Source organism: Desmodus rotundus, chromosome 4 (genome assembly GCF_022682495.2).
Source record: "Desmodus rotundus isolate HL8 chromosome 4, HLdesRot8A.1, whole genome shotgun sequence".
Classification (NCBI taxonomy): Eukaryota; Metazoa; Chordata; class Mammalia; order Chiroptera; family Phyllostomidae; genus Desmodus; species Desmodus rotundus.
In genome coordinates this window covers 152,305,253-152,332,684 of record NC_071390.1, presented here as the reverse complement: position 1 = coordinate 152,332,684, position 27,432 = coordinate 152,305,253, and the positions used below count along the sequence as shown (strand labels likewise).

General features: G+C 37.5%; 1 protein-coding gene across 5 annotated transcripts in view; it reads right to left on the bottom strand.

Annotated features, from left to right (window-relative positions):
• NFXL1 (nuclear transcription factor, X-box binding like 1) overlaps positions 1–26,767 on the bottom strand; it is a 48,183-nt gene extending 21,416 nt beyond the window's left edge. The window contains exons 1-15 of one of the 5 annotated variants that reach the window (XM_053922548.2): positions 26,670–26,767; positions 26,089–26,334; positions 23,451–23,627; positions 20,295–20,404; positions 18,247–18,377; positions 16,597–16,775; positions 16,207–16,368; positions 16,019–16,119; positions 15,235–15,349; positions 14,198–14,322; positions 13,320–13,442; positions 9,380–9,470; positions 4,193–4,313; positions 3,807–3,966; positions 2,970–3,061 (exon numbers count right to left, since the gene is read on the bottom strand). In XM_053922548.2, coding sequence (XP_053778523.1) covers positions 2,970–3,061; positions 3,807–3,966; positions 4,193–4,313; positions 9,380–9,470; positions 13,320–13,442; positions 14,198–14,322; positions 15,235–15,349; positions 16,019–16,119; positions 16,207–16,368; positions 16,597–16,775; positions 18,247–18,377; positions 20,295–20,404; positions 23,451–23,627; positions 26,089–26,332 — 1,931 coding nt within the window. In that variant the 5' untranslated portion in view covers positions 26,333–26,334; positions 26,670–26,767. Of the gene's footprint in view, positions 1–2,969; positions 3,062–3,806; positions 3,967–4,192; positions 4,314–9,379; positions 9,471–13,319; positions 13,443–14,197; positions 14,323–15,234; positions 15,350–16,018; positions 16,120–16,206; positions 16,369–16,596; positions 16,776–18,246; positions 18,378–20,294; positions 20,405–23,450; positions 23,628–26,088; positions 26,335–26,629 lie in introns of all 5 variants that reach the window. The other 4 variants (XM_071221298.1, XM_071221299.1, XM_071221300.1 and 1 more) reach the window with 4 other exon arrangements.
• Between the last annotated feature and the right edge of the window lie 665 nt (positions 26,768–27,432).

The following is a 27,432-nucleotide window of genomic DNA, read 5'->3' as shown; positions in this document are numbered from 1 at the left end:
GCGAACCAAAGGGCCGCCGGCTCGGTTCCCAGTCAGGGCACACGCCTGGGTTGCAGGCCAGGTCCCCAGTAGGGGCCACGTGACAGGCAACCACACATTGATGTTTCTCTCCCTCTCTTTCTCCCTCCCTTCCCCTCTCTGTAAAAATAAATAAATAAACTCTTAAAAAAAAGGAAAAGAAGAAATAAGAATATTTTTTAAAAAGATTATCTACAGTAAAGATGCTAAATCTACTAATTTGTTTTATTAAGAATAAAAAATAAACACATATGGAGATATGTGATTATAGAAATGCTAAAGGATACAAAGTTAATTGCTTTACTATTAACCAGCAATGAAAAACTGGAATTTGAAAACATGAAACATAGCACTGTTTATATTAACATAAAAAAGTGAAATACTTAGGTATTCATCTAACAAGATACATACAAGATCCATATGAGGAAAATTATGGGACACTCGTGAAAGAACTCAAAGCTCTAAATTTCACTGACAGGAAAGTACAGTATTGTTAAGATGTCGCTTCTCCCAACTCAATGTAGATTCAACACAGTTCCAGTCAAAATCCCAGCATGCTATTTTATGGACATCAACAAACTGATTCTAGGATCTATATGAGAAGAGAAAAAACCCAGGACAGATAACCCAGTACTGAAGAAGAATAAAGTCAAAGGACTGACACTAACCAACCCCAAGAAATGCAAACCTATACAAGAGGAGACAATCTAGGTGACCTTGAGTTTGGTGATGACGTTTTAGACACAATACCAAAAGCATGACCCACGGAAGAAAATGATAAAGTTGGTCTTCATCAAACCAAAAACATCTTCTCTGTGAAGAACACTTAAATGAAAAAGTATTAAATAAAAAGACAAGCCACAGAATGGGAGAATATATTTGTAAAACACGTATCTGGTACAGGATTTGTATCCAAATTATAAAAAGAACTCCAAACTCAACAATCAGAAAGCCAACACCCAATTAAAAAATGAACAAGATTTGAACAGAAAACAGACACTTCACGAAAGAAGACATACAGATGGCAAATAAGCACACGAAAAGGTGTTCAACATCATATGTCATCAGAGGACTGCCAATTAAAACGAGATACTGCTGCATGCCTACTAGAATGGCTGAAACCCAAAACACGGACCACACCAGATACTAGCAAGGATGTGCAGGGGTGTCAAACTCATTTTCACCGGGGACCACACCAGACTCACCCTTGCCTTCAAAGGGCCGAATGTAATTTTAGGACTGTATAAATGTAACTATTCCTTAACTAGGGGCAAGGAGATCAGAGCTGTTGCCGGATAGAAACTAGGTGGAGGGCCGGGTTCAGCCTGAGGGCCTTGTGTTTGCCACCTGCGACGTACAGCAACAGGGTAACTCATTCATTGCTGGCGCGATTGCAAAACGGTGCAGCCATTTGTCAGTCTGGCAGTCTTTTGCAGAGCTAAATACAGGCTTAGCATATGAGCCAGCAACTGCACTCCTAAACATTCTCCCAAATGAGTAGAAAACTGATGTCCATTCAAAAACCTGCACATGAATGTTTATAGCAGCTTTATTCATAATTCCCAAAACTCAGAAGCAACCAAAATGTCCTTCAACTGGTGATGAGATAGACTATGGTACATTCATAAAATGGAATATTATTCAGTGATCAAAAGAAATGAGCTATGAAGCCATGAAAAGACCTGGAGGAACCTTAAATGCACATTTCTAAGGGAAAGAAGCCTGTCTGAAAAACTGTACACTGTGATTCCAACTGGATGACATTCTGGAAAAGGCAAAACTATAAAAACAATAAAAAGAACAGTGGTTTCCCAGGGGTTGCAGGGGGAGGGAGGCAAGGGATGAGCATGGCACAGGGCATTTTTAGGGCAGTGAAACTATTTGGTATGACACACACAAAATAAAATTCCTGTAAAACAGATTAAGGAATTCAATGGTAATTGGCTACAATGTGTTGATTTTAGTGCCTATGAATCAAAATATCAGGGTCTCTTCTTCTGTTTCCCCAAAACAAAAAATTTAGGACACTGATAATCACTAGTAATTCAAACCTAGTGAGACAAACTACAGACAACTTGGTCCCTCACAGACACACGAGTCCTCAGTAAAAGAACAGTCTCTAGTAAGTAACTGAATACATAAAGGACCTTTGTGTTAACTATACCTCCCCCCACCCAAATCTACAGACTAAAATCACTCTACTTGTCAATATAGCTCTCAATAACACTTTACCTCCCAACCTGACTGCCCAACCAACACATAAAAATATACATGCTATTTAAAGTGAAAGGAAAGTTGTCACAGGACAAAACAGCAGTGAAAGCTTTCAAGAGTTAAGACAGATACACAAGACATACCAAATTCAATTTGGAACTGAGTCGTAGACAACAGCCTCTTCTGTAATTTTCTGCTGTGTCCTAGTGCTGTACTTCCTGTGTCCCTATGTTCCATTACTTCAGCTGGAAGTATGAACCATTCCGGGATTCCCTCTTACCCCAGGTATGACTCAGCCCAGGTCATTTACTGACCAATCCCAGAAAATACTTCCTTTCATTTTCATCATTTTCCTCAAACACTCTCCTTCAAGTTCATCTTACGTAAAACCTGGCTTTCCTCTGTCCTCAAGGAGCTTAGAGACTAGCATGAGAATCAGTCAGGAAAACTAACGTGATGATCTCTTAGGTATACTATTGTCACTGTAAGCGCAAGTTGTTGTGGAAGCTAAGAAAGGAATCAAACTCTAGCTGGAGGAACAGATTCAAAAAAGAAATGTCGAAGAAGTTCTAAAGCAGTATGCAAAATGTGTCTGGTGAAGAACGAAACTGAAGACAGGGGAAATAGCTTTTAGGCTACGCCTAAAATGACAAAAAAAGAAAATCAGAAAAGGTGACTTAAGATACCCTTTGAACTATGTCAGAGATATTTTTCAAAGTTAAAGTTCTAATACTTACATAGGAATAGGAACTTGACATGGAGGACAAGGTAAAGCAGTCTGAATAAATGCTGGCTCAGAGGGCTGTTCCCACGGGCCTGAGGGCTGGTGCTACAAGTAAAACATGTTTCCAAGTCAGAGGGACAAAAATCACACTGGTCATTAATGTGAATCTAAGAACATAGTGTCATGTATCCTCCACTCAAGCAGGTTGAAAATTTTTAAAGAAATCAACAAACTGTGCTTGTTAAAATATTCTATTCCACCTATATTCTATCAGCTTGTTCCCCTCCACACACATTCGATATCAAAACCTGAGGAGAACTCCAACGTTTCAATGGCAGTACACAGGCAGTACTGGAGGATGTAAAGGAGGCAGTACAGCCTCCTTTACTCCTCATTAGCCAGACAATGAGAGATATAACTGTATACTCCAACTTCCACCAGCAGAATGGAGTCTCCATTTCTTGGCCCACTATCGTCTCCCCTATAGAAGAATATTTAGCACACGGTAAGAGCTCAATAACTATTCATCGAAAATGTGAATGATTCTTTGAGAAAACCAGTAGATATCCATAACCCTATGTGAAGGAGGACTGCCAAGTTTAGCTCTATCTTGAAGACAACATGACTATCACACTGTATTTGCAAATACTTGTTTATTGATCTCTCTCGTGTCCTATATTGTAAGCTTCTTAAAACAAAGGACCAAGTCTTAGTCATCTTGCATTCCAGCTCCTATCACGGTGCTTACAACCAAATACATACTTATTCATTGCCTGTTGAATAACTAAGTAAAATTAAAAAAACACGATCCACAGCAATCCACTGTCTCTGAATAATACAGTTCTCTTACCCTGCCGGTCTGCTTTATTAACGCTTGATCGTGACACGGAGCAGGACACAAGTGACCGCATTTCTCCAACACTCTTTGGCAAGGCTGATGACATGGAGGACAAGGGCCAAAGTGACAGCGATGTTTTTCTTGACGTGTATGATGGCAAGTTGGCGGTCGACTAAGTCATAAAGTACAATTTTTTAAGTTACTTTTGATCATTGAAAAAATATATTTAAAGCACAGTTTTCTATTTATGAATCTTCTGATTCCATACAGAATGAGAACATATTGTGAATATTATTTTAATACATTAAAGCGAATTGAAAATACTACTATTAAAAATCAGTATGAATTCAAATTGGTAAGACACAAATGTGTAAGTCTGTGCAAAGCTTCAGACTAACCTGCACTGCTCTTTGCATTTGGGTGGTCTTGTGGTACGTTCTCGGCCACAGGGTACTGTCACCTTCGTGTTACCACAATTGCACTTCACATCTACAGTTTCTGGGCAAGGATAGCAACTACCTGGAAAAAAAGCCCGACACTTAAAATTTGCTTAACTACTTAAATGCCCGTCAATACTAGAATCAGTAAGTTTTGTGTGTTTGCACAATGGGACATTCTACATGAAATGAAGAAACTACACTATATGAATGAACCTCACGACTTAATACTGAGCAAAGAAACCCGAAGAAAGAGTACGCTGTATATGATTCCATTCACATAAAGTAAACAGAAAAACTAATCTATAATATTCAAAATCAGGATGATGATATGAAGGGTTTTGGAAATGCTGGTGATATTTTGTTTAAGGATTTGAGTTCTGGTTACATGGATATGTCAAGTTTGTAAATATTCATCAAGGAGAACAATTATGATTTATATACTTTTTCTATAGCTACACTTGTGCTTCCATAAAAGTTTTAGAAAATTCTTTAAAATTTGCTAAAAGTTAACACATCACTCATTCACAAGATAAACGGATCTAAGTCTTTGGAAAATCTAATGTTAACAATAATCTCTTTGGCTTATTTTCATACATACTTCTATTCAAGTATATGAGTTTTGGATAAATTCCCCAATAAAAGTAAATTCTCTCATCAGTATAGTCAATTTTCCATTACTCATGTTTTGCAAGACTAAATTCTAAACCCTCATTTTAGGTTATAATTCCGAATATTTCTCTTCTAAACATTTCAAAAGGAAATATTTGGGCTTCAGCTTTTTAACCTTCTTTTGTTATGAGTTGGTAGAAATACACAAAAACAAAATGAAAGAAACCTTTTTCAACAAGCTATCACGTTATGGCCAAGGCTCAGACATCATTTTGAGGGCCTTCTTCCTACGCTGGTTTTCCCAATGAGGTACCCCATTTGAAATGAAATAAGGGAATTCGAATCTTCAATTAAGCAGTGAGTATATTAAGAGACTGCTGCCTAGGTGTCAGGACCCAGCAAAACACTGACTAACAGTTAACATGATAAGAAACAGACTAATGATGAAAAATAGCCAACTTTGTTAAAGCCTCTAAAAGTTCAAAATACTTCCTTAAATGGCAGAATTTGGATTCAATTAATGAACAGAGAAAAAGGAAATGGGAGTAAAAAGCAACACAGGCAAAAAACATACATGTATTGTACAAATTACCAAGTTTATACTTTAGTGTTTTAATAAGTAAAAAATAATCCAGTGAAGTATTATCTTTTATTGAATATTTTCATTAAATTCATTGTGGTGACTTTGGTTAGTAATATGACATAGGTTTCAAGGGTACATCTCTATGACACATCACCTGCATATGGCATTATGTGCCCACCACCCAAAGTCCGATCTTCTGTTACATATATCTGATCGCCTTTACCCTTAACTAGCACCCCACCCCCTTTCCTCTGGTACCAGCGTACTATTGTCTGTGTCTATGAGCTTTTGTTTGTTTTTATTGTTTGTTCATTTGTTGCTTTCAGTTTTGTATCCCACATGAGTGAAATCATATGGTTCTTGACTTTTTCTGACTTACTTTGCTTAGCATGATATTCAGTGAAGTATTATCTTGATGGCAATGCAAGTCAAGTCATCCTGACCCACATGACCAAATTTTGAGCTTTCCAAAAGAAAAAGTGAATAGCAACATTTTTTCAGAGTGACATGTAAGTCCATTCTAATTCAGCATATCAATTTCCATACTTGATAATAACAAATTTCATTCATCTTCAGCAATCCAAAGAGGGCCTTATCAAAAACAACATTTTTGCCACTCTCAACTGTAGTATCACTTTTTCTTTTGTTTAAATATTGAGGACAAGGGGTAATTTCTCTAAACAGTCTTCCTACTGATCCGCAGCATTTGTTACAGATACCTGTACAACATGACAGATACAACAGTTTCAGGTATAATGCTTTTTAAATTAAAAAGCAGTAGACAGAATGTAACTACCAGTGTGGGTATTAGTACAGTAATTCCAGAAGAGAGATGACACTGAACTTAAAAGAACTGCATCAAACTTTTATATATTCACAGTGCAAACATGCAGTCAGCATCCTCTCCCTATTAGCTACAGTATAATTTTGATTATGAAGGTGTCTAGTATGATGGAAAATGGTATGAAATAATGATTCTATATATCTTATGTAACTGTGGATTAAAAAATGGTGAGGATTGTACAACAGTGTATTCCTCATACTTCCCATCAAAGTAAATTTTGTTAGGAATAAATTTCTTTAAAAAATAATAATAAACACTCTAAAAAAAAAACAAAATAAAACACTGAACATGGGTCTGATCAGACCTCCCAATTGCACTAACAATTTATAGAGGAAAATGTGAAATAATACTATGAGATGCAATCTGCAAAATCCAGACTCTGTGAAACTAAACAAAGCAACTTAGTTTCTTAAACAAGAGAAATGACAAATTAATAGACTTTAGAGACTTCAACCAATTACATCATGTCAATCTTATTAGGCTTTTGAGGCATACAAACTGAATTTAAAAATGAAGATATAAATGAGACAACAATAAATCTGAACCAGATATTTGCCGATATTAAGAAATATATTAACTATTTTTAGGTTAAGAATCCATCTTTTAGAGATGCATAGTGAAGCATTTATGGGATCTGCTTCAAAATAATATAAGAGGGGGATCTGCTTTCAACACTTCTCCACTAAGTATGATGCTTGCTCTAGCCTTTTCTGTAGATATTTTCTATCAGGTTAATGATGTACCCTTCTATTTCTAGTCAAGTTTTCATCATATATGGACGTTGAATTTTATCAACTGTTTTTAGATATTTACTAAGATGACCTCATTTCTCCTTTAAACTGTTAATGTGATGAATCACATTATTAGATCTACTAAAGTTAAACCAACATACATCACTGGGATACGTTCAATTTGGGTGTGACAGATTAAGGTCTGGGACAGCGAAAACTGCAGTTATTGGACAGCTGGATTTGAATAGCTAAAAACTTAGCATTTTACAAACATCTTTTTGAGTTAGCTGGGCCTGTACTTTTCTCTTTTCTTCTTTCCTTTTTGGATGATATACTCTAAAAATAGCTGATGAAGAGACTGAACTTACATATACCTTAAATGTTTACTTGTTACAAATTATGTGCAAAAATTAATTAAGTCTAGTGTTTTCTTGGTAAGAAAATCCTAAGCTCCTGATCCAACTTCTCTAATGGTCATCTGACTAGCCAGCTTTTTTTCTATGTGAAGGCCAGCGCTTTAACAATGGTCTACAGGACCCTACACCCATTCTCCTCTCTCCAGTCCTCTTTAGCCCATCATTTCTGTGACCTCGTCTCCTACCATCTGCCCCCTTGAGCACCTGCTTCCAAGCTCCTTGCGGCTCCTTCACATGCTGCTCCTGTCTTCCTGCCTGGAACGTGACCCCGCCCACTGCCACACAGCCCGGTCCCTAACCTCTCTCAGTCTCCTCAAATGTCACCCTTTCAGAGTCCGCCCCTAATCACACTATACAAAATAGTACATACCATCCCAAATATCACCATTTTAATTTTACTGTAGTTTCCTTTCTATACTTGGAACCACCAGACATTCTATACTAATTTGATTTATTTGTATTCTAACTTAAGAAAGGTAAAAAAATAAGTTCCATAAGAGCAGGCACTTTGTCAATATGGTTCACTCATATAATCCCAGTGCCTGGTACTCAGTAGACACGGGGAAAAAAACAAACAAATAAATCCTTATTGAGTAAATTAGTGCTTAATGGTAAAATGTTAATAAAATTTAAATTTAATGAGTCGATAAAATATGACTGACAAACTAGCTCTAACTTCACAATTTTAAGACACTGACAAATCAGAAAACATCCACAGAAACTTGTCTATGGGATTAGTGGAATCTGTCACTTTTCCTAAGGAGAGGCAACATGGCAAAATGGAAACATCATTAAAGTTTAAGTTTACATCCTGACCCTGCAACTAGTTCTATGACCCCGGGCCAACAGTCTCTTTGTGCCCTTATTACACTAAACAGCAGTAGTGTCATATACTTTTCAAGAATCTGAGAGGGTTAAGACATTAACTAGGGTATCTAGCATGTGTGCAGTGCCAAAGGAACACAATGAAAACAGCAAAGCAGTTGGCCCCAGGTCGTAAAGGTGCTAAGAGGCAAAGACCTCTCACCCCAAGTCCATGCTCTTCCCACTACCCTGAACCAATGTGTAGTAGACTCCATTTCATACCAACATGCTCGAAATGGGTAAAGTTAACTCAGATTTCAATGTCTAATAACTTAGGCGCCCCTGAGATCCTCTCAGGGGGTCTGCAAGATCTCATATACACAGAGTTTTTCAGAAGCTATATGACAAGTGATACCAAAACAGACTGAATACAAAAACAGATATAATTCCAGCCATCTCCTATTAAGCTAGACATTAAAGACATTTGCAAAATGTAAAAAATTCCATTCCCACTAAATTTTTTTCAGATACAATATTTTTCAAAAAATGTTACCGCATGGATATGTAATGGGCTTATTATTTCTATTTTTTAACAAAATAATAATTATTATTATATTTTAAGTTCAATTTCAAATACAACAAATATCAATAGATAAAATCCATATCAACAAAAGCTCTTTGGGTCCCAAAAGACTGTAAAGAGGTCTTGAGACCAAAAAGTTTGAGAACCACTGGCTTAGGATATATCCAATCCCTTACTAGACTTAATTCCATGAAAATGTCTAAAATTCAAAACAAAATTGAAAAACTTAAGAACACATTAATTAATTTAAAAATTGTGTGGGATATTAATTAATTTAAAAAGTTTGCGGGGAAGGTTGGGAGGAAGTAAGGAAAAAAAAGGTTATAGAAATAACAAAGCTTTTGTATTCAGAAAAGTTAGGTTCAAATCTCAGCTATATTGCTTTACTATTTCCCTAAATATGCGCATCACTGAACTTCAACCTGCTTGTCCATAAAATCATGATTTGGGCAGCTGCCCTGCCTTCAAAGGTTACTAAGAGGACAAACTAAGATAATGAATGTGAGAGCTCTCTATTAACTATAAAAACACTACGTAAATACAAACATAAAATTACCGCTATTGTTAAATATTACCTCTGTGGCAGACAGATGGACACTTATGGTTTCTACATCCTAAAGTCCGTCCACAGTTTTGATCACAAGGCGTACAGTTTCCAGGACAACACTGAAGAGAAAGTAACACATAAAGAACAGGCAATCTGAAAACCATGCGTAATATAAATGTCATTATTAGTTATCCACAGAACTTACGGAAAGCGAAAGATACTGTACTTCTTTTCAGTGTAAGAATAAAAGTATTCAAGAGTATCAACGTTCTCCTTTTAAGTAGATATGCTATATGAAGAATTTTTAAGTTTAAAAAGACAATATCCTAATTTAATAAAATCAGGCTGAATTTTCTTACATTTCAGTTAATTATTCTAGGACTTAAAACATTCCCTGAAGATAATTTCATTTCTACTTATCTATGCAGAGATTGATAACATTAACCAGAGGAATAGAACTGGTCAAACCCTATATTCAGGCAAACAATTAGTCTGGTTATTTAAAAATTTACTTAAAATAAAACCAGTTAAATGTATAAATTAGTTTAGCAGTTATTTTTAAACCATGGGCTCAGCAACTAACTAAAGGAAGAGAGCAGAGATAAGCTATTTGCTTCTAACTTTATTTTGTAACATCCCTGATTTCTAGTCTCTTTGTAAGAAATACAGCTGTCTATGACCTGTCCCGATTTTCATTCACTAACAAAAGGCAACTGCTAATAGTCTACCTCACCATTCTAATTCCTTCCTTGACTTTTCACATTATCCTAATTTTGGAAAGAAAATAGAGACTACAATTGTTTTAAAGAAACTTAGGGTTGAAACCTACTTTAAGAACAAGTTTCCGTATACAAAAATAGCTCAAAACAAAATACATTTTATTGAAAAGCAACTAAAAATCAAAATAGCTCACTCAATTAGACAAATATTTACTGAGACTATGTGCCTATTGTTTCGCTAGTGGCAGCATGGGAAAAGAAGGTTGTGTGGTCCATGACTAAGCCTTCAGACACTTCTGTTTCTGACCATGGTGGAATAAGCAACTGCCAGTTTACTCTCCTGCCTTAAACAACTATAACATCAGACAAGACATGTGTACAAAGCAACAGTTCTCAGGTATTTGACAACAAGGCAGCACAGGACAGCAATTCCTAAGAAAAGAGAAACAAAGTGAGTCCTGTTGACACCACCAGCTTGGACCTGCAGATTTCCAGGCTGCAGCACAAGGGGAAAGATCACAAACAGAGTGTGGTGGTCCCAACACACTGAGTAGACAAACTCCACAGACCAGAGGCCAGTGCGGCTAGAATTTGTAGGTAAGTGGTGGCGAACTTCCTGGAGAACTCCAAAAGGGATGCCTTGAGGTTTGCGCCACATACCTGTCTGTATGTGTGACTGGCAACTACCCAAAATATGAGAAAGAACCACCAGAAGAAGACAGAACAACTTCCAAAGATTATTCAAGTCAGGGAATAGCTTGTGCTCCCTGTGGTCAGAGTAGAGGAACCTCCTACCACACAGGAGTCACACAGAGTACTTCGAACAATCACCGCCTCAGCAGGGGTGCCAACTGAGGCCTAGATACAACGGTAGTCTGGTCAGACCCAGGACCAAATGGTTTCTAAACAACTTAACTTTGACCCAGAACAAAGCTTAAAAATAGTTAAAGGAATACAACAACAACAAAACAAACCCAGCACCCAAAAATTTTAAGTTCACAATGTCTGAAAACCAATCAAAAATTACCCAGCAAGCAAATAATCAGGAAGATATAACCCAAAAGAAGAAAAATCAATCAACAGAAATAGACCCAGAAATAACAAATGATAAGAATTACCAGACAAGGACATTAAAATAGTCATCATAAACATAGTCCCTATATTCACAAAGATAGAGGTTATGAACATGCTAAGGACAGACATGGAAAATATAGAAAAGACCGAAACCTAACCCTCAGAAATGAAAAAAAAATAATATCTGAGATGAATAAACATAGGATGTGATTAAAAAACGTATTAGGCAAAGCAGATGAAAATTAATGAACTTTAAGAAAAAACTATTATAAACTAAAACAAAGAAATTTAAAAAAATAAAGTAAATGGAGCATCAGTGCGCTGCAAGACCTCAGGTAGTGTAACATACATACTGCAGCCTCAGAAGGCAATGGGCGGGGGAAAAACATTTTAAATAAAAAAATGGAAATTTCACAAATTTGATGAAAACTATAAATCCACAGATCTAAGAAGCTCAATAAAAATGGTAGGTACAAAACAGACGGGGGAGATTAAGAATAGTATGGAAAATGGAGCAGACAAAGAACTTATACATATGACCCATGGATGTGAACTAAGGTCGGGGAATGCTGGTGGGAGAGGTGGTGCAGGGCAGAGGGGAATAAAGGGGAGAAAAAAAAATGGGACAACTGTAATAGCATAATCAATAAAATATATTTAAAAAATAAACATGAAGAAAGCAACAATAGGAAGCACCCAAATTGCTAAAAACTAGTAATAAAGAAAAAATTATTTTAAATAGCAAAAGGAAAAAAAGACAGATTACAAATAGAGGAACAAAGAGCACACTCTTTTTGGAAAATATTGCAAGCTAAAATGGAGCAATACCTTTTAAAAATGGGAAAAAAACTGTCAAACTAGAACTTCAAGTAAAAGTATTTTTCACAAACTAAAGACATTTTCCAAAAGTTGAAAGAATTAATGAACACTAGAAGAAATGTTAAAGTCCTTCAAATAAAAAGAAAATGAAACCAGATATAAACCTAAGATAATATAAGAAAACTAAAAAACACCAAAAGTAATGATAATAAATATACAAAACTACATTTTCTAATTTTTTTCCATCTTTTTAAAAGATACCTGTTTATTTAGAGCAAAAATACCTTGCATTTATAAAATACATGGGTATAAGATATATGAGAAATCAAATAAAGGAGTTAAAATGGAATAACTGAAAAACACTCAAAATAGAAATTAACAACAAAGGGAAAAGAAATAAAGAAAGGATGGGCAAATAAAAAATAAATAGCAAAATGATAAGACTTAAATCCAACCATATTAAAGATCACATTAAATGTAAATGATCTACACCCGAATTAAATGACAAAGATGTTCTGCTAGGATAAAATATCTAAATGCTATATATAAGAAAACCACTTTAAATATAAAGTATGAATTAGTTAAAAGTAAAAGAATGAAAAAGATAAACCACGTTAACACTAAGCGAATGAAAGCTGAAACCATTATATTTCAACAGATTTAAGAACAAGGAATCTTTTAGAGATCAAGGGATAATTCATAATGATAAAGAGGACCCCCCCAAAAAACTGCAAACCTACAAACTAAGTAAAATACTCCAGTTGACCATCTACTGAACCAAGTGTCTATAAACAGGTTTTGAACAATAATAGTTAAGCCTCTTCCAGCAAATGGACTATCACTCTTAACAGTGCTATGATGTTTTAAAGTCAGGGAACAAAAATAATTTAAGAACCAAACAGAGAATTATGCACATGATAAAAAAACAAAACAAAACAAACAAAAACCTTGTCATTTATGAAGCTTGGTAAGACTTCCCACTAATACAAACAATTAGGATTAATCAAGAATATTAATTAGCCCTGGTTGGTATGGTTCAGTGGATTGAGTGCTGGCCTGCAAACCAAAGGGTCAAGGGTTCAAACCCAGTTAGGACACATGCCTGGGTTGCAGGCCACGTCCCCAGTTGGGGTTGTGTGAAAGGCAACCACACATCAATGTTTCTCTCCCTCTCTTTTTCCCTCCTTTCCCTCTAAACAAATATACTCTTTAAAAAAAAAAGAGTATTAATTAATATTTCATATAGGAAGCATAGCATATGCCTGAACATTTGAGGAACACGTTAAGATGGTGCTTATCACAGCCCCACAAAGGAAAAATTCAAGAGAATTTTTAAAGCAGAATCCTAACACATACCTTTCTTCTACACTGATGCTTCTGACAGTCACGCATCTTAACACACTTAGTTTCACAGAGATAAGTTTTATGGCATGGCATTCGTTTCGTATGCTTTCCACAGCGACAATGCTTTTCTACTTCCTGGAAGAAGCAAATAAATGCTATTAAAACTAACTTTGTTAACATAATTTTTTTCACCTTGTAATTTTTATAAATTCCTAAAAAGTGATGGAGAAAAGGTTTTTTTAATATATTTATTATGCTAGAGAAAAGTTTGAAGTGCAAATTTATATGAAAGCCTCCACCAAAACTAAAGCTGAATTTTCTAAGATTTTTTTTTGTATCTTACTTTTTTCCAAGAGACTTCATTTGAATTTCCACCATTAAATTTAGTAGGAATTTAATACTAAATAGTAAAACAATACTACGCCTTAAAGTCAGTTACATGTAGTTACACCACGACGTCTGCACATCTTGTCTCAGTAACGCAAGAAAAGTGGAGTATCTTGTAAGCAACTTGCTGACTTGGTAGTATGATTAGAATCAATGTGACACATATATAACTTATAAGTCTCAAGTCTAGGCATCAGTTTCTTTCCATCATCACTAAGACTAATTCATTATTGCTTTGAATGTCTGCTTGGAACAAATAACCCCACTCTGGACTATAAAAATGAGAATGTTCCAACAAGCAAAAAGAAACAAAAGGTGGTTTTTGGATGTGACTGCTGGCATTCTCTCCTGCTCCTTCTCCATACACACGAGGTCACTAAACTCATTCAGGTCATGACACAGATGTTTATAAAACTGACTACTAGAAAACAATTACATAACACTCCCACATGACATACATAAAGGAGAGCTCTTAGAAGTAATTATTACAGGAGATGACTAACTTGTCTGCATGTTTCACAAGGACCTCGGTGACAACGCTGTGAGCATCTATGGATTCCACATTCAAGTAATTTGTCACAACTGTCTCCACAAGTTGGTACATCCTCTGTACAAGGCAAAGAAAACTCTAAAAGCAGACAAAGAGTCAAATGTTAATAGTAAGATACACTATTATAAAGCACTAACAACATGCCATGTTCTTTTGGCTCCCTAGAGGATGACAGCCCTTTCAAACTATGAATTTTTTGCATCTATATAACTATTGGAAAAAATTAACTTCAATGAAAATAATCTCTAATATTTGTAAATTCAATGTAAAGTTGAAAAGTATTTGACACATGACAAGTTGCCATCCTAAAGAAGCACATTTTTATAAGCTAACTACTTCGGAAATAGTTATTTGAAGAAGTAATATCATGTAAAAATGTCTATGAAGAATCCCACAATATAGTATTATCAAAACAATTTGCTCTTAATAACCTCACAGGTAAAAAAAAAAGGAAGTAGATTTTAAAACATAAGGAAACTCACCTTCAACATAAACATATTACGACAAGTACTGGCAACAGTCTTGTGAATGTGCGCTGGTGTTGGTGCAGTCAAGGGAAGCAGACTCAAACTGCACCCTTTCTACGTCTCTATCTCAAAGCAACCAAAACTAAATTCATTTGGGAACCAATACACAATAATGACAATAGCTTGGAATTATTATGTTTCCTGTATGTGCTAGGCACTTCATTAATGCCTTATGAGCACTTGATCATGCAATTCTCACTATCATCTTACAAAGAGGGTACTCTTAACTGTCCCCATTTAACTTGAGAACACCAGAGTTTATGAAGGTGGGCTTTGAACCCAGATATGCCTGCCTCTGAAGTCTGAGTTCTTAATCCACGTGCTATATCACCTACTCATCCAAATGTACAGAAGTCTAACATCAAATCTGAAACGACATCATGAATTTGCACAGAAATCTAATTAGGAACAAAGTTAGCATAAAAAATAATCATATCCCATTAAAGGTTTGAACACATCTTACTTGACTTCTGGCATGGACAGAATCTTTTCCCAGATCGAGGACACTCTCCACAAGCACCAACATGACAAACTTGCTCACATGTATGATTACCACATGGCAGCGTCTTCCCACACACCTACAATAATATGTAATAAGCACCAGTGAAGGACTTAAAAGTTACCAAAAAAGACTTTGTACATGACATAATACATTTTTTCTTTGTATATAATCCATTTTTGTTATGAATAAGCAACTTATATTCCTCACAATTTGTTCTTTCTCTATAAACATATACACACACATATATACATATACATGTTTATACACACACACTCCTATGTACCAAAGAGTATATATTTAAAATATAATACAGGAAAAAAATATATATAGCTTCATCCAGCCACCCACCAAAGATTTCTAAGTGGTACTAACACCACGCTAGGACAATTCTAGGACAAACAATCTACGACATCAATCCTCCTTCCTCAGCTGAATTAACTTAAGAAGTGGGGAGGGATATTGATTAAAGACAGGGGGAGGGGTAAAGGGAGGGAGAGCTAGCAAGAAAGTACATGTGTACTGAGTCCAAAATTCAACAAACAGCTGTTACGTTGGAAAAAAAACTTCCCTCCAGTAACTGAAATACTAAGTTGGAAAAGTTTCCTAAAATGAATATAATTTGAGTTACTATTCCTCCTCTCCTTTTATCCTACTAAATGTAATTAGCTAAACCCTAATCAGCATTTCTGTTTTCCGCATTCTTTAGCGCCCCCCCGCCCCCCTGTCAAAATGCACCCGCACTCACTTGCTCACAGTGCCACAGTGGACTTGCACAGCTTCTCTCAGCCACGCGTTTGCCACAGACACACTTTTGTCTACTAACTCTCGGACAGGGCGGACAACTTCCTGAAACCACAACGATGAGTTAGCACGGGCACGTTATAAAGGCAATACTGACTGCTTCGACTCTGGCTAACAAGTGTGACCTTTCACCTGCATGACAAGGATTTTCACACTTATGCTGTCCGCAAAGCAACTTCCGCCCACACGGCAGCTGACAGGACCATTCCTTGGCACTGCACCTACGAGGGATGGGCTTTGCTTTCTTACAGTGACAGGTAGTTGTGACCATCTTTGGACAAGGAGGGCAGGGCCCTAGAATCCAATAAAAGAAGCAAAACATCAGAAGTCAAAGATAATTTTCAATTCCTATACCTATCAGTGATTTCTAAAGCTTTCCTTGCTGACAGTTTAAAAGGCATTTCCTTTTGGTATTTCCTTATGTAAACTTAAGTTCTGAATTCAACTTCCACAATTTTTTTTGCCTCAACCTAAAAAGAAATAACCACCCACGAACAATTACAAATGTAATACAAAACTCACCTGGATGACAGAGGAGTAAACATTTATGGCCACAGGGAGGTTTAAATTCTCTCTCACATACTTGGCCACAGGAATGAGGCACAAGCCACGGATCTAGAGGTGGATCTTCTACCTTTCCACAGTAGCAATAGTACCTACTAGGTGTGTCAGATCGTTTGTATTCAAACCTACATTTTGGACTACAAAGAAGAATTACTGAAGTTAGTTTCATTTTTAAGTGACACAAGAGACAGAAACATAAATACACTTTGAAAGACAGTATACTCAATTAGTTTTCTGTAAGGCACTCTCTGTTCCAGTTTTATATTAGTGAAAAACAAGATTTTCCTAAAATAAATCGCAACTGCCTAGAACAACCGTGTCCAACATAATTTACTGAGATGACGGAACTGTTTTGTACCTGCACGTCCAATACACTAGTTCCTAACCGCGTACGGCTAGTGAGCACCTGAAATGCGGCTAACACAGACAACTGAGAGAGAAACGGGGCTTTTACAATGTTTGAAAACGTGAACCACCACCAGTGGCTGGTCGCTACTGCAGGAAATAGCACATACCGAGAGTACGGCTACATCCGGGTTTTACCATGTAAGAGTAAAAGAAGTCTGATCATATCATTTTATTTCAACTAACTTCCATATCCCCTTTGGAAACACTGGAACAAAATCTCTCACAAATGACTAAGAATTACTTTCACAAAGTTCTAGTACTTCTAAAATATTTTTAAAAACTTTATTACCACAATTTTATAAATAGAGTGGGGCAAAAGTAGGTTTACAATTGTGAGTATGTGAAACACAAAGTTTATTCCTGTATTATTTATTAATTATCATATTATTTTCCATATGAACAACTATAAATCTACTTTTGCCCCTCCCTGCATATCAGTACTTATGGTAACAAGGGGAGGTCTGATGCGGATCCAGGTTTTCTGAAGCCTGAATCTTATACAACTTGGGAGCCTCTGATAAGAAAAAGAACTCAAAATTACAAAGAAAAAATTAGCTGCAAAAGTGAATATTTATGGGACCACACAGAGCCCCTGAGGTTTATGCTTCATTATCTTCAAAGTAAATCAACCATTTTGGTTGCTAGTACAGATAAATTTTTCATTGTGTTTACTTAGCAGAAATATAAAACTTCTATTCCCTAACTGTTTCTGGAAATATAAATGAAGTTCAAGATCAATTCATGAATCATAAGCCATCCAATCAAACACATGAAGAAAAATTAATAATATTAAATAATATACACCTACAGTTTTGAAAGATGTTTGAGGATAAAATTGGGAAGCCTATGATCAAAATGTTAGATGACAGTCTTATACAACATGATACTAATATAGAACTCCAGAAGAGATGCACCAGAATTACCTCTAGTCATACAGAAAAGAAATGAAAGTTGTTTAAAAAGGGTAACAAAGGAGTTGTTTTGCAGGGGAAAAACAGTCTGAATAATTTATTAGTTTTTGAAAGAGACTAGTAGTTATACAAATTGGGAAATGAATGCCATTACTAAGTCCCATATCTTCGCAAATCCAATGACTAATTGAAAGCCACGCATGGGTACTACAACTGCCAATAAAGCAACTTATGAGCTACAATTTCCATATGTTACAATTTGATATTCCAACTAAATTAGAAAAATTACCAAGGCCAGGGATAATCTCTCTTTTCGAAATCATCATCCGTCAAAGAAGATACCAGAAACTGGCTGTCTTTAGCCCACTTCTGAATGCAGGGCATGTGAAATATACAGAAACATCCTGAGCAACTCCAAACCTGCGGCAAAAGTGTCAGAGATTAACACGTATGTGATGGTTTTTCTTGGATAATTATGTAATACTTTAAAATAAGCACCATAGTAAATTATTTTCAAGAGCAAACTAAGGATTAAAGAAAAATAATTTTTCCTTAGAGTAAGAAAAATATTATTAACCATCCAGATTCATTAAACTAGAAATAACTACTAAATTTCTGGTCTCTAACTTTTTTTTAATGTTATCTCATTTTCTTTTCTAAATGAGGTCATGCTGGACTGACTGCTATGTAACTTCATAGCCTTTTCTTTTAACATAGTGTAAGCACTCACCCTTATCAAACATATTCATACAAGATATTTATAGCTGTATAATATTTCATGTAGATTTATAGACCATAATTTATTTAACCCACTTCTGGTTCTTAGACATTTAGGTTATTTCCAATTATAAATAACACTTCAAGCAATTCCTATATAACTAAACTACATATAATCTCTATTATTGTTTTTTGTGTTATATTAAAATATTAATCTAGCGCTTATGCTAAATTCTAAAAATTAGGTGATCAAAAAAATTTAGAACATATATATAATTTAAAAGCTTAAGGAATAATAGTAATTTTTAACACCTGTGAATACTTTCATATAACTGACAAAAATCAGTTCTTTCATCATAACATTTCTCAACTGTTTCATAAAATCAGACATGCCGTATATTGCATAAGTAACAGCATTTAAAAAGAAAGGCCAACTTTTCAGCTGAGTTCCTCCCCAGTCAGTGAATGGAAAAAGACATGGAATGCAGGAGTGAGAAGACACAGTGGGGAAGAGGAAATGCCAATAAATGGTCCGGCTGATTAGTGCTAAGAGCCAAAGTTCTGTCCTGCTAGGGATCCTCTAAAGAAACATTTACAACATACCTAGGACTACCACAGTCCAAAACCCTCACAGAGAGGAAGCTGGGCACTCATCTACCAATTCCCTGTGGTGGAATGATGCCCCAAGGGACATTAACCCCCCTCTGCTTCTGCACTACACCCCTGCACTGGCTGAGTCAGTTCCCCAGGAGGAACCTGATATTACAAACACACACACACACACACACACACACACACACAGCAACTGTTTAAGGTAGGATTGTATCCCCATATGGAGAGACTTATAGCTGAAATCAGAATAAACCAACCATATGTGACTCCAGGCACCAAAGGTATATATGCTACGCTACCCTATCCTGCGTATGTTAAATTTCTGATTCACTCTAAGTGAGCAACCCATTTCATTTAGCCCAATTTTCTTCCTTTAGGCAACACTGCTTAATAGCAGTGGGTTAATCTGAGGTCTGAATGTTGCATCTATCACATCCAGTCATCACTTCCTCGTAATTGCTCCATTAGTGCCCTTTTAAATTTACATATACATAACCTCGCCATCAGGCCATCGCAACTCTAAATTCGTAAGTTACGACTGAATCCATCACTCCCCAACAACTCTAGTCCCTTTCCACAGTTCGTTCCTTCAACACAAGAAAAGCTTCCTAATAAACCATGGTCACTGCGAGGTTAATTTCCTTGAAGGCAGGGACCATGCCTGTCTTTTCAACCTGCTGAAAGTAATGAAATATAGCCCATTTTAACATTTCAGTATTTGTGGAAATCTCTAATGTACAAAGATATTAAAAATGCTTTATCAAATTGACATGAACATTAAAATTGAAGACACTTGCTTCAGTTATATTAATAATGCTAAAAATAATGGATGCTCATTAGAGGTAGTTTTTTTAATTACAGATTTACAAAATAAAGATCAATAAAATTCTCAAATGAAGCGTTTTTTAAACAAAAATAAGCAAAAGCATAATAAATGGCTAAGTATTATAAATACAGCATAAGATATTTTGGGCAGAGAGACTAATACAGATAAGGAGAAACACTTACTGCCTGGTTTCTCTTCACCGAAGCAATACAAATTAAGCATGTCATAGCCCCTGCTTGAAAAGCTTCATTTACATACTGCTTTGTTCGCTCTAATTCACGTAGATCTCCATCTTGAAATTTAAAAATTGAAAACTTCACGTTAAGCAACATCTGAAAATAACAAACTCACTAAAAGCACTACAGTATGTGAGAACTGTGTAGCAGTATCCATTGCTCAAAATATAGCTTAAAATAACAGTTTAAGAAAAGTACCCAGCGAGCTGCCAAGAGGTCACAAAGTCCAAGATTTAAATCTTACATATTTGATTCAAAACTCTCTCAGAGTGCACTTGCTTTTATTGCTGTTATAATGCTTCACAAACTTGGTGGGAGCAGAGCCACAGACAAGAACAGTAAGAAGTCAACTAACAAGGGAAAGCACGTCAAAAAGCAAAGGGAAAGAAACTGAATGTCAAAAGTCAACAGAGCCATTTAGCCTAAATATAAGCACATATGTGTGTTTGACACACAGAATTTCTAATAAAAACTTGTTGAATAAAATGATCCTGAGGTCATTACAGCACAATAATTATTTCTGCTTAAAAATAAAACATGAAATTCTTAGGAAAAAAATTGAACTATATTTTCTTGAGCAATTATTGAGCATTTATTTGTTAGGCACTGTACTATTACTGTTTCAGTAGGATTAAATGTGCTACTTTTACCTTCATTCCACAGATGATAAAACTAAAGCACTTCAGTTTGACTCTTTAACAACTATAAGCTACAGCAAGGGGTTACAACAGGGAAGTCCAAAATAACAAGTAAAAGCAAAATGAAAGGCAGAAAAACTGCCCAGAGCGCACATGACACCAAAAGGGCAGTAACCCGAGTCACTTGAGCGTAAGGGAAGTAAGCCTTCATGCCTTTAGTACATTAAAGGCTGTTCGATAGAGGCTGCCTGAGTAATAGTATAAACTTATGCTTATATCCTCACAGCAATAAAATGGTTCAAGTCAAAATCTAAGTTAACCAAAAAGAAAAATTAAATAAATAGGATGCTTAAATAATTCTTTACTTTCTAAAATCATCTAAGGAAACACAGCACTTATAAAAAATTTGTTCTACCATGATATAATTTCAGATACTAAACAAAATATACATAAAATCACTCCCCAAACTATAAATTATAAAATTATTAAATCAATTGTTTTATTTAATTTTTAAAGAGAGATGAAAGGAGGGAGATAGAGAGGGAGAGAAGCATTAATGTGTGAGCTATACGTCAACTGCCCTCAGTTGCCTTTCCCACGACCCCAGCTGGAGGTCCAACCGAGCCCTGACTGGGAATCGAACCAGCGACCTTTCAGTTCGCAGGCCGCACTCAATCTACTGAGCCACACCAGCCAGGGCTAATTGTTTTATTTTAAATAAACATTAAAGTTTAAAGAGTATCATTAAAAGCAGGCTTCATGCCCTGACTGGTGTGGCTCAGTAAATTGAGTGCCGGCTTCTGAACCAAGGGGTTGCTGGTTCGATTCCCAGTCAGGGCACATGCCTGGAAGAGGCAATCACACATTGATGTTTCTCTCCATCTCTTTCTCCCTCCTTTCCCCTCTCTCAAAATAAATAAATAAAATCATTTTTTTAAAAAAAGCATGCTTCATAATCACATTCTGTGTGTTTAGTTTGCTTTTCCGCATAGCTGGCTTTAACAAATATGTAACATTTTAAATTTCATCTAATTTACAGTTAACACGTAATGGAAAATGAGAACAAGATGAAATAGGCCTTAACAAAATAAAGTCTAACCTTACATTTATAAAATTTATATAAGATTTCTTTTAAAATTGTATTAAAGTTTGGCCTAAGCAATAGAGCATACTGTCCAAAACGTCATGGTGGATCGCATGGCATTTGAAGTCTTGCACTTTGGAAAGATCGCCCGGGCAACTAAAGAAAAATCAGTACGAGGAGGCCAAGACTGGAAGCAGAAAGTAGTAGTTAAGAAGCAGGTAGAGCAGATGAACTAAAAAATGACCTTGAGCAAGTTATCTAATGTATCTGTCTCATTTTTCTCATCTTCAAAATAGTAACAATAGTAATAATAATATCTACCTCACAGCTATCGCGTGAATTTAATGCATACATTAAACAGCCATAGGGGCCTGAATGAAGGCAATGTTAGTATACGGGAAGAAGAGGGGTAGATTTAAGAAATTTAGGAAGTAAAACTCAACAGGACTGGGTAACATTGAGATTACGTTGCTCTTAAAAGGCGATGTTCACGTCCACAGTAAGAAGAAAAGAAGGCTGTGTTTGATGCGACGTCTGCCTGCCACGGCAGAGGAGAGGAGTGGTAGAGAAGGAAACACACTCGTGTCGTCTGTGTGCCACCCCTGCGCCCAGATTTCTGGTTTGGGTGTGCGCCTGGGAAAACTGTGGTGCTACTGACTGAGATCAAGAAAACAAGAGAAATAAGTTATCTTTGAACACATGCTTGACGTGTCCATGGGCCAGCAAGGTAGAGATACCCATCAGGCAGTTGACCCTGCAAGTCTGAAATTTGAGAGGAGAATCACACAAGTTCAAAGGCTGTGCTCAGAGAAAAAGAATGACCTTCTCTGATAAAGTTCTGGAGTCCAAATATGGCTTTAAGAGTAATCTGGATATCAAGAACACAGTGTGATTGATTACACAGGTCATCCTAAATACGTAGTTTCAAAAAAAAAGTATGAAAGTCAAAGATATAAGCTGTAAGATATAAAATAAATAAAGTCAAGAAATGAAATTTACTTCACGATGCAAAAGAGAAAAAGTGAACAGATTTAAAAGAGTATTCAAAGTCTTTAAGTGCAATCAAATCATAACCAGGAACAGCCTGAAGGCACTCACCTCACCGGGGGCTTTGGAGCCCCTTCCCAGCATTCTAGTGAAATACCAACCACACACACAGGACAGCTGCTAAGGCTGTGAAGGACACCGCCATTCCATTCGCATTATGGAATTAACAACATATAACTCGAATAGTAAATTGTACAAAAATTCAACTCTAAATCACAAAAATGCTCATTCTTCAGAGGCAACAACTGTTCCGTATAGAGTAAAAGTGTTTTTAAAGAGTCAGGAATATATTTCATTAATATCAAAAAAGTCTAAATTTAAAAGATACTGTACCTGTCTGAGTAGTGTAAGTTATAAATGTATTAGCAACTATTTTTCCCTGTTTTCCTTCCAAATCTTCATCTCCTTCTTCTTCAGAGGAGGAGCTAAAATGTTCTTCAACAAGTTTTTTTGCCACAGCTTGATTAGCCTTCTTGATTTCCTCAAATTTCCTTTGCGACATTAGCTCTGCTTACAGGGAGAAAAACATGATTTTCATTTCCACAAAACAATCTCTCAAAATGCAAGTCATAATGTACTAATGCAATCATTTAAATACAGATTTAAAAGTCATCTTTGGAGCATTCTATTTTACTATCATCTGTGAAAAACAGTATTTTCAAATTTCTTGTTACACAACAAAAGGGAATGTCACAATGAAAACTTACACTTTGGTAAAACACCCTGCTAAATGCAGCGAGTTGCTCTAGGAACACTGACTAATAAATCAATTGAAAAAATTATAAAGGTATGATAAAACTATCCAAAAAAACCCTGTGATCCACCTCAAAATGAGGACATTAACAAAAATTAAAGTGGGATGTTTAAAAATAAACTTGCACACAGTGATTTTTAAGAGGGAAACACGCCCACTGGGAGCACATCCAAACAAGCGAGAGGCAGGCAGGTGCTTTTAAAAACCACCTCTTCCACACGACAGACCAGCCTGGCCTGGCCCACCGAAGACTGAACAAACAACATTCAATGTGTAGCCTCTGAGAAAGCTCAACGGCTGTTTGCCCTTATTAAAATGTAGCCACACAACATAAATATTTAATATTAATGACACACAAATGGTTGCTAACACAGAAAATATGCTTCCTATAACTTTCTTCCAAAAAGAAACGCTAAATTTTTGATTAATTCTTCCACTCTTCTCTTTAGCACTATCGGTACTTCTCATTTTGTTATTTGGTTAAATAATAATTCAAAGAGAATTAGATTACTTCATTGCACATTCCCAGTGAAACCGCAAACTCCCCCAGAGCAAGGACCATGGGAATTTTCCTTGAGTACTAAGTGTTAATAAGCTCTTCGGGACAGCAACCATAGTTTAAGAAAGGAGCCACAAACGTACTGAATCGACCTGAATTCAACAGGGCCCATACTGAGAGGATTTTAAATTTACTGATTTGAAAATTTTAATTACTAGTTTAAAATTCACTTTATGCCTGCAACTACTACTACTGAGATCAGCTTTCTAATTTTAGATGGTGTTGTATCTTTTCTTGCCTTCATGAAATGTTTTCCCTTTCTTGTTGCAGCCAGTTTGGTTGGGGATTGGCAGTATTTCAGGTAAAACTGGAGGAAACTACACAGTGCCTACCTAGGAATCTTTTAGGATTAGGAGAAAAGTAGTATCTATAAGCTATGTGACTCAAAACTTGATGTACAGTAAGAGAGGTGATAAATGTCATTAAAATGGGAAATTAGCAGTTAAAGATACATTTTTCAAAAGGCTGAGTTAGAACACATAACAAAAACTTTCATATCCTGATCAATGTGTCCACATAAGAGCATCTCGAGAAAAGTTGACAAAGCGACCTTCCCATGTATTATTTCTTACACTCCAATCTAAATTATCCAGGTTCAGAATGCTCGCTTTCTACTGTCCACAAAATCCAGTAAAGTTTACCAAAACTTCATGTTTCCAACTTCATGAAGTTGGAAACAAAACTTCACAGGTTTCCAACTTACAAACCTCACCACCACCATTAGAAACTCGGTAACCGCAAGCTAACAGAACATCACCTAACTTTAAAATTAGCTTAGGAGAAAAGAGCATTCAGAAGCTCAATTTGCTTCCGCCCCCAAAAATACATTCTGAAAAACGCATCCCAAACACACGCGCGGGCGCGCAGAACTGATTTCAGGGACTATGGTGGTGGCCCCGCGCGCTCCTCCGTTGGCAAAGGCGATTTCGTGTTTGTTGCGAGCCTGCGCTCGGCGCCGCTAACACACAGCCGTGAATTAAGGACACTGGCATGCCGGGAAAGGCCACACCAGCGACACCCAGTAAAAGACGTGAAATTTGTGAATAGGAACCAAGAAAGTACCACAAGCTAAAGAGCTTACAGGGCACAGACAATCAGGTAAAGACAGGAAATTACAACTGGCCCCCAGACGTGTGAAAGACAACGTGAAATTTAGTGCCGAAGCCCAATCTACATGGGATTTCTACGACTCGGTCCTGGTGACTGTTGCCATGAAATCTTGAGAGTATTTTGCAAGAAAAGATGTTAAGCAGGTTTTCATAAAACTTTAAAAAGAAAAAAAAAAAGGAGACCAATTCAGATTAAAAGCCTGTGTTAACCAAACCAAACTACAGTATAGGCTAGACCTCCCGACAATTTGCAACTGAATCCAGAGAGTCAGCAGGCAAAAAGAGTGAAGGGAAGAATACTGCACAGGGAATTAGCAAAGATCAACATCAATTAAAATTAAAAGATTTTTAAAATTAAGATACAATTAAGATGTGAATCTGCCTAGAATACCGAAGACAGTAGCTGCCTGAAAGGCTTGAGAGGTGCAGCCAATAACGAACCCCCCAAGAGAAGAAAGGCAGTGCGTGGGAGCAGGGGCAGAGGCAGCGCGGGCTGGCCAGAGCCTCAGCGGGCATCCAGGTGAGACGGAGGGCGGGAGCCATTCTCACCACTGGCTACGGAAGTCTGCAGGGCTTCGGGTCCCGCGGGGCTGCGCCGGGCTGAGCTACCTGCAGCCGCAGTGGTCGCGGCGCCTCCGGGACTGGGGCCGGGAGCAGTAGCGACCAGCGACCCCTTCTCTCGCCCTCCTCCGGCTCCGCGGAGATGGAATCCATTTCCTGAGGAGGGGGCCGCAGTGGCCCGTCCTCGGGCTCGGCCTCGGCCACCGGCCACCTGGCGCCAGGAAGCGTCCATCCCTGAAGGGAAAAAAAGAGAGAGAGGGGAAGAAGCCTGATTGCAGCGGTGAGGAGGCGGGGAGACGCGGGGCAGTCGAGGAAGCCGGTGGGAGGGGCCGATCAGATGAGGGTCGCCGCGGGGCGGGGACCGGGTTCGAGAAGGTCGCGGCCCTGTCTCTCCCGACTAATGAGCGTCCGCTAAACCCGGGCTTTGGAGATGGACCGTAGAGGGAGAGAACTAGGCAGAGAAACGGACTGTGGGGTAAAGAGCATACAGCGCCCGAGAGGACAAGAGAGAGAAGGAAAGCGGCTTCACCCGTCTGGGGAGTGCCCTGAGGCGAGATCGGCAGACTGACCCGGCGACTCCGGCGGGGAGCCGAGCGCAGTAGTGGACCCCAGGCAAGGCTACGTCTCCTTACAGACTGTGCTTGCCCCCAGCGACTACAACTCCCAGAAGCCCACGGCGGCTGCCAGCAGAACGCGTGGCATCACTGGCCACTTCCTTATCCGGGTGTGTCCCGGGAGGGGCGGGGAAGGGGAAAGAGCAGGAGGGACTTCCGAGCGCGTGCGCAGACTGAGCTGGGCCACGGAAACTACAATTCCCGGCCTGCTCTGCGCCTAGGGCGGGGTCGCGGTCCTAACAGGTGGCAAGGTGGGGAGGTGGCTGGGCCCTGAGATGTTCTTCATGTCAGATGTTGCTGCTGCATCCCTGCAGCTGCCTGAACCCAGCAGAGTATCCCGGTTCTGTCAGAGTGGCTATTACTGACTGCCCTCCGTCTTTAGCCTTGCCTATGGGCTTTTAGCTGGGAGAAAACTTTTCTCATGAACGGGAGAGCGCACTTAACATGAACACATGTGGGGTGGGGAAAGAGGGACCACGAGGGAGTTGTGGAAAAGTGGCTGGAGTGGAGACAAGCACTCTTCTGAATTGTTAAAGCCCTGTAGAGGATAAATCTAAGGCCTATAATAGTCCTTTATAATTGACAATATTTTTCCTGAGCAGGCCAATTTTTACTTTCATGACAGCTCTCTAAAGTATATTTTATTAGGAAAGTAGTTGAGAGTCAGGACCTAAATCTTCTAACTTCTGTGAGTTTCCCAATAGATAGATAAATTTCA